At 41.3% G+C, this 13,131-nt stretch overlaps 2 protein-coding genes across 2 annotated transcripts; one reads left to right on the plus strand and one right to left on the minus strand.

Annotated features, from left to right (window-relative positions):
- Positions 1-1,030: 1,030 nt before the first annotated feature.
- Positions 1,031-8,413, minus strand: LOC126561802 (E3 SUMO-protein ligase PIAS2). The gene is made up of 11 exons (XM_050218125.1): positions 8,189-8,413; positions 6,938-7,101; positions 6,204-6,867; positions 5,893-6,133; positions 5,703-5,808; positions 5,488-5,616; positions 5,253-5,416; positions 5,055-5,149; positions 4,779-4,959; positions 1,801-1,881; positions 1,031-1,187 (listed from the first exon to the last, which is right to left on the minus strand). The coding sequence occupies exons 1-11, from the start codon at positions 8,228-8,230 to the stop codon at positions 1,045-1,047; spliced, it is 2,010 nt and encodes a 669-aa protein (XP_050074082.1). The 5' UTR covers positions 8,231-8,413; the 3' UTR covers positions 1,031-1,044.
- A 900-nt stretch (positions 8,414-9,313) lies between these two features.
- LOC126561843 (calnexin) lies at positions 9,314-13,004 on the plus strand. The gene is made up of 7 exons (XM_050218180.1): positions 9,314-9,697; positions 9,859-10,266; positions 10,342-10,475; positions 10,554-11,142; positions 11,217-11,357; positions 12,051-12,179; positions 12,626-13,004. The coding sequence occupies exons 1-7, from the start codon at positions 9,569-9,571 to the stop codon at positions 13,001-13,003; spliced, it is 1,908 nt and encodes a 635-aa protein (XP_050074137.1). The 5' UTR covers positions 9,314-9,568; the 3' UTR covers position 13,004.
- The last annotated feature ends 127 nt before the right edge of the window (positions 13,005-13,131 follow it).

Below are 13,131 nucleotides of genomic sequence, written 5' to 3' on the forward strand. Positions count from 1 at the left end.
GACACTTATTGTTCAGAAGTTGAACGAACATTACTTAATTGTTGTTACAGTGGTTCAAAAAAGGAATCAATTATAGTTCAGACTGCCTACAACCTTCCCTCTCGTCTTTGTTCGCTAATTGTAAATTTACCTGGCCCATGTCTTAAAGCAAAATCGAAAATATATTCTTCATCTGATGGTCGAGGTGAATTATGGGCCATTCTAACATTTTCCAGCCTTTAGACTCAATTTTAGTGAACAGCAGTAAAAAATAATAAGCATTATCAGACAATTACCAAAGCAAATCAAAAGCAACTTTGACTGTTGTCAAATGATATCCTGTGTGCAAGAGGAAGTGTGTAACGTTCTCTTTAAAAAAGGACTGATCCGACTGATGTCCAATTATGTGGAACCCGAAGTTCCTTGTTCAAATGTTCCACTCATTCCATTTCTTGCATACATCAAAAGAGCTCAAATGCATACGAGCTTTGTGGGTCAAGTCAAGCGCCGCTTATGCCCAACTGATAGTTTTACTCTACAGCAAAACGTATATAATACTAAAAGATCCTGCAAACACCCTGTCACACATGTTCTGATGAATTGACCTGTCGTTTATTTTCTCTTATTTGAGTTTTTACATTTTTTCTGCGGGGATTGATGTTTGTTTTATTAATTCATTTTCTAATAGTCCTCTCCCGGCGGCCCAGTGGTGCAACGGCGCCGATTTGAATACGGCAGGACCGGGGTTCAAATCCCATTTGGACCGTTCCCCCATAGAGAGGACTTACTATCCATCTACATGGTATCGGTAGTCCAGTAAGCCATTCAATGGCGTGACCTTAGGAGGTTCTTAAGTCAAGAAGCAGAATAGTCCTCTGTTTACTGTGCAGGGGCGAATGACAGTTTACGAAAAGATGCATATAATATAACATTACCATAAATAATAAATTGTTTCGTGTAATGGAAAGTTTGGTTGCTGCTTCCTCGGCGATAGCTTTGTTGGAGCTGTGTGAGAAGAAAACGGAGGTTTTGGGGAGGAAAAGACGGAGGACGGATTCTTATGGCTTATCGATGTAGCGCTAGCGGATTGATTTGGAAATTGCTCATTTGTTCGCTTGACCCTGCCCCTCCTCCGTTTCCACCGGGAGATTCTTGCTGGTGATGGTAGTGGTATGCAGCCAAAGAAGGAGTAGTTGTTGAAGATACATCTATGAATGACAAAAAAAATATTACAAAATTCTTCAAATGAAAGAATTGCTAAAGCAAGCGAAAGCTGTAAAATTTAACTACCTTTCATCCACGGCAACATGTACGTTACCGATGTTCTAAATTAATTTGGCAAAATTGGTTTGGCTCGTTTTGAATAACTTTAGTTTTTGGAGAAGTGAACAGATTTAATTTTTTTTTTTTTTTTTTTTTTGTAAGAACGGCCTGGCTGTATTGCTTGATTTATGAATACCACGTAGTGAGGTTAGTCAATTCTTACTACGGGGGGACGGTCCGGATGGGATTGGAACCCCGGTCCAGTCGTTTGAAGACCGACGCCGATGTCGCCTGCACCACCGAGCCGCCCCAGATTTAGATTTTGTTCTCAGCGATTTAGATTTTGTTTTCAGCGCATAATCTTATGCATCATTGTGAGTATTGCGTGTTGTATTGTTCACAATCTTTTATTTTATTATTATGTCCCTATCCTCTAAGAATTCCAATATTTACCACTTTTACTAAAGTGGAGCATTCTGTCACATAGACGTTCCAAAAATATTGAAATAACTCAAATTCATCATACGGGAAAATTACACTTAGCTTAGCATAGCATACCGTTACTTCCATTGTGCGTTGGATTAGGCGTCGACGGTGGCGATGGCGAATCTAGCGATATTACTGATGAGGAAGGATCTTCTGCAATGTATGCGAAAAGAGAAAGAAACATAAAATGAACGTTACGTATGTTATCAACATTTTCTTCATAGCGGTTTAAATAAATGCCTTTTTCCATCTCCTTATTGACAAAAGAGTTCATTATTCTTGTTTCGTGTTACTTTGCTCTTTGTTCTTTGTATTCATTTGTTCTTTGTAGTAAATATGTTTTCAAGATTTACATATGCAATATATGCGTTTGAAATGATTTACCAGACCATTTTGCATATTGGCTCAACAAACATGGTGTTCCACTAATAAATTAAATATGACTTAATTATTAATTCTAAGTAAAGCGAAATATAATGCACACCTAATGAGCAACTGACGTTAATAACAAATAACAATATATAACATTTGTATGTCAGATGTAAGTAAGAATCGTAACCATAATTGCATGAACAGTGTTACGATTCTTAGCCAACCAATGCTGGCCGGCGTAACCTGCTAGTAAATCGTTAAACTCAGAAGAAGAAGATACATATAAAATTAAACAAAAACTTAACTTTCGACAAAGTTAATATAAAAAGCATTAATCAGTTAAACGAAACATTGCAAAAATAAATCAGAAATCATTTTTTCACCTATCATTAGACGTGAAGATTGTAGAATATATGTATGATAAAGTTAGAGAGGGGATAAAGTAAGGTAAATCAATTGTGCTGCAAAAAAAATACAAGATACATTAATTTTATTACCATAGCAGGGTTTAATGAATGATCATCCATGACAATATCACACATATACACAATCGCGTCGCATTTTGAAACTCCAATGATTAAAAATCTACCCTCATCATTATGCTTTACAACCATAATGAAATGATAAGAAGTGTGCCTCCATCGTACTGTTCAGGATGACTAGCAATCGCTATTTTATCCTCATTTGATCATTTCACAGTTCCAAACGAGTCCCTTTTTCCTTTCACGGATCGATCTCTTATTGATAAAGATGATCAATTTTGCCTGTTCGCCCTTAGGGTAAATGTACTATGCACACATCGGAAGGATAACTCTCTTGCCATTATGGTATGTTATTCATATGTCCCTGTTTTGTTAGTTATCTTCATCGTTATCTAGTATCTCTTCGCTGATGACAACACTCTCACTTTCCGCTGGTTGTTGTTTGTCTGAGTTTGAGTGACCGGTGGCAAACGGAAAGCAAGCAAAGGAGAGAGAGAGAGAGAGAGAGAAAGATGAAGAAATAATCGACAATTAGACCAAATGCAATTTTGTCGCTCGGCTGGCATAATTTTTTAATGTTGTTTGTAAGTGTGTGTATGTTTTGTGCAAGTGTATGTGTATACTAAGTCGAATAATTGAAAAACTACAACAGAAATATAAATTAAACATTAATGTATTTCAAAATATATTAATGTTTTCACAACTCATCGGTACTTAATGAGAGAGGTATGATATACGATCATCAAGAAAGTATCTGCGTATTTTTACACCTACTTGCTTTGATGGCCATAATTCTGTCTTGGAATCTAAATCTAACCCTCATTGAAACAGGGAATATTGCAGGATAAGTTAGTAGACTCTAGAAGTGCCCATTTTGAGTGTTGAGAAGATTTATACACTTAAGCCTATGGAATTTCTAGAAAATCATGGTACCTGCGTGGGTGGATCACTTGAAACAATCGACAATAAAATGTGTTTTCGCTTCCGTTTATAAAATTTCATCGAAAAGACGTCTGTTGCGCTTGATATCCTGATTGACTCAAAACAGGACCAAGGAGCATAAAACTTCCCAGAGAATATTGCGATTATGTTGTACATCTATCATACAATCGTTAATAATCATGAGAAAAAGCTAATTGAAAACTAAAATGCAGGACCGAGAATAACAATCTGGATATGGTTGCTAATAATAATGAAGAAGTACAAGAATCACACAACAACACGATCGTTTTTTATAAGAACGACGAAACTTAGCAGATCATAGCGGAACCCGGAATGAAAAGGTTACGTTGAGTGTTTGTTGACCATCTATCACAAACTATCAGCTCTAGCAGCCCAAGGTCCCTTGAGTTTGTACAATCAGGTAAAAAGAAGAAATAAATCTAGTGCAAGAAGAAAAGGCCGGAATTATTCAACCGAAAAAGTGCTGTGTTCTTTTAAATATTAATCAACACTTTCCATCCGATTAGATTATTATTAGTCCAAACTACAAAACCTGTACAAAAACGATAGAAACTATGTAAAACCAATCAACAGCTAGTAAAAACACATTTGACCGTTTTCCATCAACGCAAATACCAACCACATTGTACAGAGAGAAGACATTATGAAGTCAATAAATAGCAATAAAAATTGGCAAAAGGTTGGCAATAAATGGCTAATAAATGTTCAAATTTAACTAATTAAACAGACGATTCATTTACTTACATAAAATGAAATTCTTAAAATACTGCGGATACTTTGAGGACGACCTAACATTTCCACACGTAACAATGCAATGTGTGATTTAGTTAAATTAACTTTTCTTTTGCCATTATTAGAATTAGAGATAAAAGCACAATTTGCCTAACATAATTTTGAACCACATTTGAAGCCCGTTTGAACCACAACAAACCCGTGAACACCTTGGCATATTATAGTGACGAAGAGGTTTCGATATTTGTTTTTAGATTATTTTTTTGTGTAAAACACTGTTTCCGTTTATGATCAGATCATACCGAACGTTCGAAATTTCAGAACTAATTAATCAATTCGATCTATACTCTCTCGTTAGACGGAATAACTATACAATCCTGTTTGTTTTTACAACCATCCCTGCGTGAACATATTCATGGTGGTGTTCGTATTTGTGTTACTCCGTGTGTTAGTATTGTATCACATATTACTCCGTAATATGAGATACAATACTGTACTTACCATTAATTTTCGAACGTGTAACTACTGCTCCAGCGCTAGCCGATGAGTTTCCGGTGCCACCAGTAGCAGCAGCCGCAGACGATGTGGGATTGCTCGAACTTCCAGCTCCATTTGTGCGGTTACTGGTTTTCTTTCGCTTCGAAGGAACTTCTTCATCAGAGTCACTCAGTGTTAAATCCACCTTTTTATGGGGAGCAAAACCAAGTAAAAATTTGTAAATAATAGTAGTAGTTTTTTTTTTAAATCTGACCAGCTATTCTTCAAGCTAACAATTACCGTTTCACTGGAGGTAGTAGTGGAAGTAGGTTCGTTGGTCGAGATGACAGAAGTCTGTGAGACGATCGGTTTCGGTGGATCCGTCGTTATTACTTCTACATAAATTAAAAAGGGATAATAAGGAATTAGGAAACAGTTCGTGCACAACCCCTTTTTTAGAAAAATCATATTCAGCAAGCAAAAGAGAAGCACACTTACCAACGTCATCTGATATAACTTCGACCTTCTGTACAGCTTTGCTAGGCGAACCATCGTCCGAATCGTTCTGTTTCACGCGCGTACTCCACGAACCATCGTTGTGGAGCTGTATTTCTGTATCTTCGCTCGACAGCTTGTTCGAAACCAGCACCTCTTGGAAGTACCTGAAAGAATTAGAGAAGCGCACAAGGTAAATTTATTTCTACTATTGTGTATTATTTCTCGTCCTACATACCCGTCAATTACTAAATTATTGTATATGGCCGGCTTGTCACAAACCGGACAGTTCCATGTAGGTTTGCGCTCGTTCATCTGCAGGTATAATGACGCATCAAAGCACTGTAAGTGGGAACACGTGGACGAGCTGAAATGAGTGTGAAAACAAAACGAAAACAGATGAGTAAAACCGATTTATATCGACAGCAAGAAGCAAAGGGGCCTTTTACGTACCGACAAGGAGTGGTCATGCGCATCTTTCCCAGTGGACAAATCAACGATACTTTCAGCATCGTTGTAGCGATTTCGCTGTCAGCATCCTCATTCAGCTTTTCTTTGACTAAAACAAAAAAAAAAGGAAGGAGCAAAACTCATCAGTTATTCTTTTAATTTCATATTACAAACATGGCAAGCCGAAGCATACTTAGTGCTCGCGTGTAGTCTGCCGCTTTTACGCCTTTCGTTTTCAGCCTTTGCAGCAGTTGTGCAGACGTCAGCTTGCGGACCAGGTAGCAGGCAGCTGCGTAGCCGCGGTTGTACTCTGTGCACCAGGACACGGCTATGTGATTTGCGACGGTCGGAGATAGCTTCACCTGCGGTGTGATGTTCACCGGTCGCGGAGGTCTCTTTGGTTCAACGCCGGGTTTGTTTGTGGGTATAGGGTTCTTGAATTTAAAATTCTTTTTAACATCTATCCTTTTATAGTAATGCTCCCTCCCTCTCTCTTTTACTTACCGGCAATGCACACGCCTTGTTGTTCACTTTCACCGCAATATTGGGTGGGAAATAATCTTCCTGCTCGCAGGTCGTTTCCAGCAGACAAAATCGCAACTGTACCTGTACAACGTGCTCCATCTTGTTGGGATTGCTGATGTCGCGGTTCAGTGCGATTTCGTTTGCTTGCTGTGGGGTTAGATGAAAGTAAAAGGAACCTTCTTGCACACGCTGTGTAGTGTTGCTAGGAACCAGTGTGGCCGGCTTCAGTAAAGTGGCCATGACGTCGAAAAAGGCCAGCTTTTTGAGTTGTACGTCAGGATAGATCGGATAATCGCCGTACGCTGGCACACCGATACCATTGGCATGCACCTGGCCGACACGGTTGTCACTCTGGACGGCATTGGCGTATTGTTGCTGGTACATTCCCGCTGCCGTACGAGTATTAGTCACACCGTGAACGTTGTTGTTGCTACTGTTGCTGCTACTCGCGGCGTTGGTTCCGACGGAACCGTTAGTACCACTGTTGAGGTTAAGATGTCCACCAGCAGCGAGTAGCGTTTGAACTGCTAGGGAATTATTCTCGACCGACTGCAGTACGACCTGTGGCAGCAACGATTGGTTCACGCCGCTGCTGCCGGCTGTAGAAGTCGACGATGTCAGAAGTTCCTGAGTCTCTTGCTGACTGTAAATAGACAATAACCGAAACAGTAGGTTAGGCGTCCGAAACTAACTACTGCAACACAAGGACTTACGCCTTTCGATGAAGTTCACGAACACGGTGCTTGAGTACGGGAACGTTTTGTCTAACTAAACTTAGCACACGATCCACCAGGTCCGATTTTCGACCGCTTCGACTTATATTATTTTCACCAAGCAACTGTTGTAAATCGCAGACACGCAGTTGGTGTACCAGTTCCTGCAAAGGAGCGAAGAGACAATAGGAATAACAACAAAAAGCAAACACACTCAATACAAAAGTTTTCAATACTGTAGAATTCTAATACAACAATAGACCACGGTTCATGTGAACCGTTAGCAAAAACGCCTTGTTGTTGCGCCATTTTTGTTTATTTCATGTACATCCAACACACACACGCCACTTGCTACCGCAGACCCGGCGTGGATAAAAAGGTTGTGTTGCTTATGTGCCTGGGCAGCAACCTAGGTCGGGAAATTCGAGACATCTTGTGTGCTTTTACCACAATTTATGCATTTAACTCACTATTTCTTCAGAGCAAACAACATCTCCTAAAGACGCTTACTTCAAAACTGTGCTACAAGCACAGTAACGCGTCACAACACACACTTTAACTGTTTCGATCCGATCAAATTTATGCTTTTCCTACCACAAAACTGAACTAACGTCGAGCAGCTCTCAACCTCGCGAGACCGAAACATGATTCCGTACGGTATACAAGCAGCAGAAATAATTCGCACGCATACTACGAAGCATATGTGCACACAACACGCACACCTACACACCCACAAACCACATACGATCGTATAGAATTGTGCCGTCTGTTTCACACACTTGGTTAAAAGTGGAGTTTCGTTTGTGTGTGTTGAAAAAGAAAAAAAAACCACTGTCACAGGATGTTCCAACAGACGCTGCTGGCTATGGTGAGCTGGTGCTGTCTTTATTTAGCTCTATATTGCACCGGGTTGAAAGCGTTTCAGTAACACGTTTGTTTCATAGCTTGTCATTTTAATTTCGTGCAAAGAATCCATCCCGTTGCGCCATCCGAAACTATCTTATCCTGACCGAAACTCACTGCCCTACATTACCAATAGTTTAGGGACTAAGCAGGCGTTTATCAGCACGATTGCAAAATCAACACTGTCGTTAGTGACCGATGAGCGCGAAATTATCTCAGCTCGACATGCCATACACTAATCGTAATTGGTTTTGCCTGCTGGATTGGTTCTTTGAGTCTCCACTTTCTTTGCAGGCTTGATGCAATTGCTTGCGATGTCGAGATGGGGGCAGGACGACATGGACATACCTTTAGCTCTGAAAATTCAGCGGCTTGCCGCGTCTTTCTCATCTTCTACCGACTGCTGTAGTGGAATGTGCATACGCGACAGAAGATTCTTTCAACGTTACATCGATTCGGAGTACGGGATACTGGAGGCATACGGTACAAATTAAACGTTTAAATAACAGCAAAATAACAGAAAGCGCACTTAATTTCGCACAAGAAGAGAACCAACTTTGTTCAGCACGCACACGCAACGGAATTGACAGCTGACAGCTGCAAAGCGATCCAGGGCACGAAAAGTTAACACCAAACGACGGGTAGCTGAGGTTATTAGAAGAAGAAACTTTCACAAAAAAGTTATGATTCATTTTATTGAAGTAGAACCTTTTCCTACTATTATTCTTTTCTACAATTATGTAATCAATTGCTACGCACAGAGATTTAGCACTTGAAACGAATTCTTCCGCTTCTACATCATACGCTACATTTTTCAATCAAAGCCGTTAAATATAGCTCGGATTGACATTCTCATATGAACGCCACAATTGGCTTTATGTTTGCGATTGAATTAATCTATACAATCATCCACACAAAACTAGAAAAAATCCCAAAGATCCCTATGAAAGCGCCAAAAACAACGATGGACCTACCGTTGCAGCCGTGAGTGGTGAAATTAAAATTTAAAACCCATTTCACACCTCACCTCTATATTCACCACACAGGATTCGCTATACACCTTGATATATAAACCGTTAGTGTGTCAATTCGGATAGTCCGTGGTGTTCGAATATCCGGCAGTTCCTTGAACGAATAAACGAGAGTTTACTGATCATCGTATTTACATTCTTTGCAGAAAACCCGCTCGATAAATACTCTCCGGGAGCAAAAGTAGGCCAAATAGTGATAAAAAGCAGAGTAGTGATTTTTATCTGTACATCGTCGACCGAAACAAACTTGTTTGCATATCCCAGGGCCGGTGCTTGTCCGACTGTCGGTGCCGTGTGACAATAAGTGTGTGAAAAGTAGGCGCTGGTTGTGTGTGTTTGCATTATTTTAGGGTGTTTTAATTTGATTATCATTGGAAACGAAGCCAGCAAAGTGTGCTTTCGCTCTCCGCAGCTGGTCAGTGGTACTGGTGGTACGTGTGTTGCTCGCACAACGTTCATTGCGGTGCCGGAAGGTAGATGGTAACGGAAACGCGCAACCCCTAGAACAAACAGCAATCTGGCATCACGAGTTAGCCGGCCGACAGACAGTAGTAGAAGAGCAGTGGCAGTAGCAGTGTGGTAGATCATGCGCTCATAGTTTTGTCATACGTGTACTAATCGAATTTGTGCGATTCTGTAGTTACGGTGCACGGACCGCGGACAGTAAGGGATAAGTGTTGAACGAGGGAACTAGAGCATGATGAAATTGAACAGACCCCGGTGGTCACCGCTGCTGCGGCGGATTACTTTGCTTTTGTGCGCTGTGGTGCTATTTCATAACTTCGTAGCAGTACATGGAAATGATGAAACTTCCACCGAGCCCCAGGTACGTTGCTTAGCGTGGTAGTTAGCGGTTAAAATGATCTAATATTTCTAGCACAATCAGCAATCCCGTTCTTCCTTGTGAATCTTGTGCTCCCCCCGAAAGGCCTGCATTGTAATGTTTGTTTTGTTTTCCGGTTTTTATTAAATACCTTTTTCCCGTAGCCGGTTGCTGAAGATGCTGAGCTGTACGAAACCCCAAAGGTAGACCCCAAACGTATGTACTTTGCGGAACATTTCGATGATCTGTACAGCGACGATGCCATCGGGAAGCGTTGGGTGAAATCGAAAGCAAAGAAGGACGATGCGGCTGAAGAGGTGGCAAAGTACGATGGCGAATGGGCCGTGGAACAACCACAGCGACCAATTCTAGCCAACGATTATGGACTGGTACTTAAATCGAAAGCAAAGCATGCTGCGATTGCATCGCACTTGCTGCTTAATCGACCATTTGTGTTCGAGGACAAGCCATTGGTGGTGCAGTACGAGGTAAATTTACAGGAGGGTCAGGAATGTGGAGGTTCCTACATTAAGCTCCTATCCGTCGGTGATGGGACGAAGGATTTGAAGCAGGTAAGGGGAGCAGTGCTTTACCGATAGTTTAGAAATTTAATTTCATCGTGTCGCTGTACTTTTTTCACCGCCTAGTTCCATGACAAAACACCGTACACGATCATGTTTGGTCCGGACAAGTGTGGCAACGATGTGAAGCTCCACTTCATTTTCCGACACGTCAACCCTGTGAATGGTACCATAACCGAGAAGCATTGTAACAAGCAAAAGTATGTTAAAGGGGTTTTCGAGATTCCTTTTCATTTAAACTAATTTAAATTTCTTTTCGTCGCATATCCTTTCACCAGAGACCGGCTAGACGATCCTTTCAAAGACAAACGTCCCCATCTGTATCAGCTGATTATTCGCCCGGACAACACGTACACCATCCGAGTCGATCATAAAACGGTCAACGAAGGTTCGCTGCTTACAAACTTCACCCCGGCAGTAAATCCACCGGCCGAGATTGATGATCCGGAAGATCGCAAGCCCGAAAACTGGGACGATCGTGAAAAGATTCCCGATCCGGACGCAACCAAGCCGGACGATTGGAATGAAGAAGAACCAGCCCAAATTGCTGACCCGAAGGCCACCAAACCGACGGGTTGGTTGGACGATGTGGAAGAAATGGTACCGGACAGCGGTGCGGTAAAACCGGACGACTGGGACAACGATATGGATGGTGAATGGGAACCACCGCTAATTCCTAACCCGCTGTGTGAAAAGGCAGTCGGTTGCGGCTTGTGGAAAGCACCGATGGTGCCGAATCCGAACTACAAGGGCAAATGGCGTCCACCGCTAATCGCTAACGTAAACTATCAAGGCAAATGGGCACCGCGCAAGATACCGAATCCGGACTTTTTCGAAGATTTGACTCCATTCCGAATGACGCCTATTGTGAGTGTAAAACTATAAAAAAAAACCACGGTACAATCGGCTTAAGGTTTTAATACATCTTTTGTGTGTTTTAGGCTGCGGTAGGCATCGAAATTTGGTCCATGTCGAGTGACATTCTGTTCGACAATATTGTAATTAGTGATGATGAAGCAGTGGCTGATGAATGGGCAGCACAAACGTTTGATCTTAAGGTCAAAACACTCGATCGGCAAGCGGTAAGTTATTTGAATTTTGTTTTGCATACATATGAGTGCTCAAGGATAATAACATTATGACAAATAGAGCACTTTAAGTTTTCTCAGCTGATCTCACAAATACAGCTCATAGTTTCATACAGTACAGCTGCTTAAAATAGGGTCCAGCGTGTCTGAATATATCTTATTTAAACACGACAGTTCTTCTCTTCCCGGCAGTGCGATTGCGAAGTGAATTCCGGAATCGATTCCGAAGCCAATTCAGGAATCAGTGCTTGCCGATTTTGGAACCAGCTTTTTGGTTCCTTCTTCTGGAAGCCAAAAATAAAAATGATTTCTATTAGACTCAGATCAACGACCATTATTTCAATGTATGTGCTTTTTCAATTTTTCTGAAAAGTTGAAAAAGAAATACATACATTTAGATATTATTAGAATATTTGATTTAGGGGAAGAAATAAAAACAAAAATTGATCTTAAAACTAAATAACTACAAGCTGCTGTACAGATTCTGTGAAATTGTGTGCTTCTATTGTGATACCATATGCTGCTGTTGTTGCAACTTTTATCAAATCTTTTGTCATTCGAAAGGAAATCAGTCTTATCTACAGTGAATGAAAAAAGGAAGAAAATATTTTGTCGAATTGATTAAGGATTAGTTTAAACATTCAATTCCTTATTTGAAACAACGGAATGATCCATTTACCAATGCAGCAAACACTTTGGGACCGAGCGATGAGGTACATCAACTACAAGCCAGGCTATTGGGGAGCATATTTTGTTTACTGTTCAATACCGTTGATCGCATACGTATGGTTCCTCTGGTCACGACGAGATAAAGAGGTTCTCTTAATATTTTATTCCCCAAATTACACGCCCAATAATAAACGATCGCTCGATTCCTGTGTACATGTCGTGCTGTCACCGCAATATGGTAGAAAACGCTCGATTAATATCCATTTTTTATAAGATTAGTTTGATAAGGATTCGCTAGAATATTTGTTTTCCTTAGTCCTCTCGCAGTAGTTAACTTGCTAATCAATCCCTTTACCACGTCCCTTTGGTTGTCCGCATTTCCTCCCTTAGGAAACGTTTGTTTCGCGTGTGCTTAAGTACTGCAATAGCAATCCCTGGGTGTGGGCCGTACTGATAGTAGTCGTAGGTTTGCCAGTTGCCATCATGATCTACTTCATGTGCTTTGCTAAGGTAATTGATGCCCATGTGTTTCTAATGCTTTTCCCCTTTAAGAAGAGTACTAATCGTTTCTCTTTCTTGTACTCTACGTGCAGTCTGATGCAAAGGCGGAAGTTGGGCGCAAAAAGAAGAATGACGATTATCCAGCCCCGGAAGATGATCTGGATGCGCCGGAGCTGGATGACGATGGCAGGTCGAGTAAAACAAAGCTGAACGCCGCCACTACGGGCTCGTCTGGATCACGCTCTGCCAGCAGTGCCGGTGACGCTTACGGCGAAGATGATGATGACGAGCAGGAGGCCGACGATGCTGAAGGTGACGACGACGAAAATGAAGAAGAACCACAGGAAGAGGAGGCTAAGGAAATGCCGGGAGGTGTCGAAGAGGATGCATCGTCAAGCGATGTACCCGTAGATAGCAAGAATTCGGAAGGTGGAGAAGGCCTTAAGAAGAGAAAAGCTCGCCGAGATTAGATTGGTAATGTTTTGGTGGCATTTTGGGACGACGGGGACGTGTGGTACGTTGGAGTGAATGGTAGAACAATAACATATGGGCCGTGTGTTGAGTTTGGAGTTTGAAGCGTAGAAAAGCAAAAAGGGTA

Source organism: Anopheles maculipalpis, chromosome 3RL, assembly GCF_943734695.1.
Source record: "Anopheles maculipalpis chromosome 3RL, idAnoMacuDA_375_x, whole genome shotgun sequence".
Lineage (NCBI taxonomy): Eukaryota > Metazoa > Arthropoda > Insecta > Diptera > Culicidae > Anopheles > Anopheles maculipalpis.